General features: G+C 58.3%; 1 protein-coding gene across 1 annotated transcript in view; it reads left to right on the forward strand.

The window, feature by feature from the left end:
- Nucleotides 1–1,528: 1,528 nt before the first annotated feature.
- SPRG_20916 (hypothetical protein) overlaps nt 1,529–2,854 on the forward strand; it is a gene marked incomplete at both ends in the record, with an annotated part of 1,695 nt that continues 369 nt past the window's right edge. Inside the window, 3 exons of the mRNA XM_012349599.1 lie at nt 1,529–2,358; nt 2,410–2,530; nt 2,593–2,846. Coding sequence (XP_012204989.1) covers nt 1,529–2,358; nt 2,410–2,530; nt 2,593–2,846 — 1,205 coding nt within the window. The remainder of the gene's footprint in view (nt 2,359–2,409; nt 2,531–2,592; nt 2,847–2,854) is intronic.

The following is a 2,854-nucleotide window of genomic DNA, read 5'->3' on the forward strand; positions in this document are numbered from 1 at the left end:
CCGCTCTTGGCCCGAAAAATGGCCATCGAAAAGGTAGTTTTGTATTCATATATTCGATGACGCATGATTGAATTCGATTGAATTCGATGGTAGAGCCTTCAACGCAAGAAGCGCAACCTCAAGCGCCGGCCGCGCAAGAAGCGAACGAAACAGAAGAAAAAGAAGAGAAAGGCAACAGCGTAATCGCATCCCCAAGTGTCCCCAGCTGTTGTGTGCGATCCAGCTACTCGCGACGGGCCTCTCGTCACGTGCAGTATCTTATCGAATGCCAGCTGCACGGGATGGTATTCGCTACAGTGCGTTTAGCGTGGCTACTTGAGCGCTGGCGCAACTCTGTGGCAGCCGTGCATGCGCTACCGTGGTTGCAATGCCAACCAACCAAAAATTCTTTGTGCTCGGGACCGCACAACGAACGTTTTCTATGCACTTTAGTACAATAGCGTTGATACGTTGAAGCAAAGCTTGTTGGACGAGGTCACTGCTACGACATGGAGTGCTTTGCGCGCCTCGTCTTCAGCGCTGATGCGCCACGGTCGTCACCTCGGGATCGGACTCGGATCCTTGCCATCACGCCACCGTCGTCTTGGAGGCGCCAAAAGCCTGTCGACGTGCTCGTAGCGGGCAATGATCGCGATGCCCCAGCCATTACCAGATCGCCACCTCAAGTGCTTTGGGGTAACAGCAACTGTTGGACGGTTTGAACGCCCGTGCAAAGCCGGCATGCGACAAGAGATTTACGTGTCGTCGCCCGCATGACGCCCTCCTCCAAATCGCAACGCTGTTCGTGCTGGGCCACTTCTGCTTTGACACTTTATACGACTCAAGGTCCTCGGGTAAACCGTCGGACGTAGCACTCCCCTTCAAAATCTCTCATCAATACACTGGCTTGGCGTTGACGTGGTGCTGGGTGCCAATGGTACAAGTGTACTGGTACGCGGCGAAGCTCGCGGGAACACCAGAGCGTAACTGGGCTCGTCTGACGTGGCAACATCTTGCAGGATACCATCGACAATCCTGATTGGCTGTTCAAAAATGGATGCACCAATCCAGCGCGCCTGGCGATCCAAAAGTCGCGTTCTACTTCTGGACGTCCATGGCTAGGGGTGCGAAAGAAGGAGCTGCGTCGTGGCTCTCATAGCAATCTTGCTGGCTGGCGCGAGACAGCCGTCTTGAAGCATGTGTGTCTGCAGCCTATGGCGATGCTCTCGATGCGGCCAGAGAATCTCAATTGCGCGTCTGGATGGCCAATCCGAGAGAAAGCATCCCAGGAAGCCCAATGGCACTGGTCGATTACACTGTATTTGCGTCGACCTTTCTCTCCTGCTATTGCTCGTATAGTGCTGTGCTGTGATGGGGATGCTCTTACTAATATCTTAACCCTCCCACGCCGGGAGCCCTATTACAGGCCAAGGGGCCTAAAGCAAGAACGGAGGACCCGCAAAACCGAGCTAAACCTGTTTTGCGCATCCGGGTGATGGGTTAAAGTGCATTCCGGTTGCTACACGTTTTACCGGACGCAAACGGGAAAATGGCGACCGAGCTCGAAGTGCTTGCTGCGGAACTGGCGGCTGTCCAGCAAGAGCTGGCGCAATTGCGATCCTCGACGTCGGAGCGCATCTACAAGCTCAACGAGGAGAACGACGTGCTCGCCGAGGCCAACGAGCTCCTCACGCAAGAGAACGCGCGCCTCCGGGCCGAGCTCGACGCGCTCAAGGCTCTGGAGAGCTCGATGGCCGGCCTCGCCGTCGCCGAGCCAGCAGTGCCCGAAGACCTCTTGACGCCTGGGAGCGGCCTCTACCCGCAGACGGAGCTCGCGTGCATTGAGCAGGCGCATACGCTCAATGTGCTCTCGGTGTCGGGGCATGTGCTGCGTCCGCACATTGTCGCGTCGGGCGCGGTCGACCGCTGCGTCAAGGTGCACGACTATGCGTCCAAGGCGCTCCTTGCGACGTTCGACGCTGGCGCGCCCGTGCTCGCGCTTGCGTTTCACCCGCAGCCGGCGTACGCAGATTACCTCTTGGCCAACTGCATGGACGGCCGCACGTTCGTGCTCAAGCTCGAGGGCGACGCGCTCACGCTCGTGCAGGCCTTCCACGACCACACACGGCAGGGCAACGTGCGCCACGCGTGGCTTTCGACGGGCCTTTCGTTTGTGACGGCGGCCAGCGACAAGACGGCGCACCTCTACCGCTTTGACGCCTCGGCCTTCCTCCTTGCCAAGAGCTACTACTTCAACGGGACCGTCGAAGCACTCGCCGTCGTGCCGGCGTCTGATGCACATGCCGAGCTCATTGCGCTTGCAGTGCGCGACGACTGCTACCTCCACTACGTCGACTGCGCGACGCTGGAGAAGACCCGGTACCATGCCATCGTCCGGTCCTCTTCCACGTGGCTCATGCAAACACGTAGGCTCAACATGAACACGGACGGGATCGAGCACGTCTCGTACACGATCTTGGACTTGCGTACGTCGCCGAGCGGCAAGTACCTCTTGGCCGCCACGGACGCCAACCGTCACTTCGTATTTGAGGTATGCAGAAGCGCACCATGTGGCTACCAACTGTTGGCTCTATACACATCGACAACTATTAGGTCCTGAAGAACGTGGTGCTTCGGAGCTTCTACGGGCACAAGGCCGGACCATACAGCCAGCCGCGCGTGGTGTGGCACGCCTCGGAAAAGTACGTTGTCTCGAACAACGAAGGCGACGGCGTCCTCAACGTCTGGAGCGTGGCGTCGGAGCGTCTCTTGACGCAGTTTACGGCCCACGACAAGCTCATTCGCGACATGGACATTGCGCAAGGCGTCCTCTTCACGGTCTCGTACGACAAGGCGCTCAAGGTCTGGTGCGACG

The sequence above is a fragment of the Saprolegnia parasitica genome (genome assembly GCF_000151545.1).
Source record: "Saprolegnia parasitica CBS 223.65 unplaced genomic scaffold supercont2.55, whole genome shotgun sequence".
Classification (NCBI taxonomy): Eukaryota; Oomycota; class Saprolegniomycetes; order Saprolegniales; family Saprolegniaceae; genus Saprolegnia; species Saprolegnia parasitica.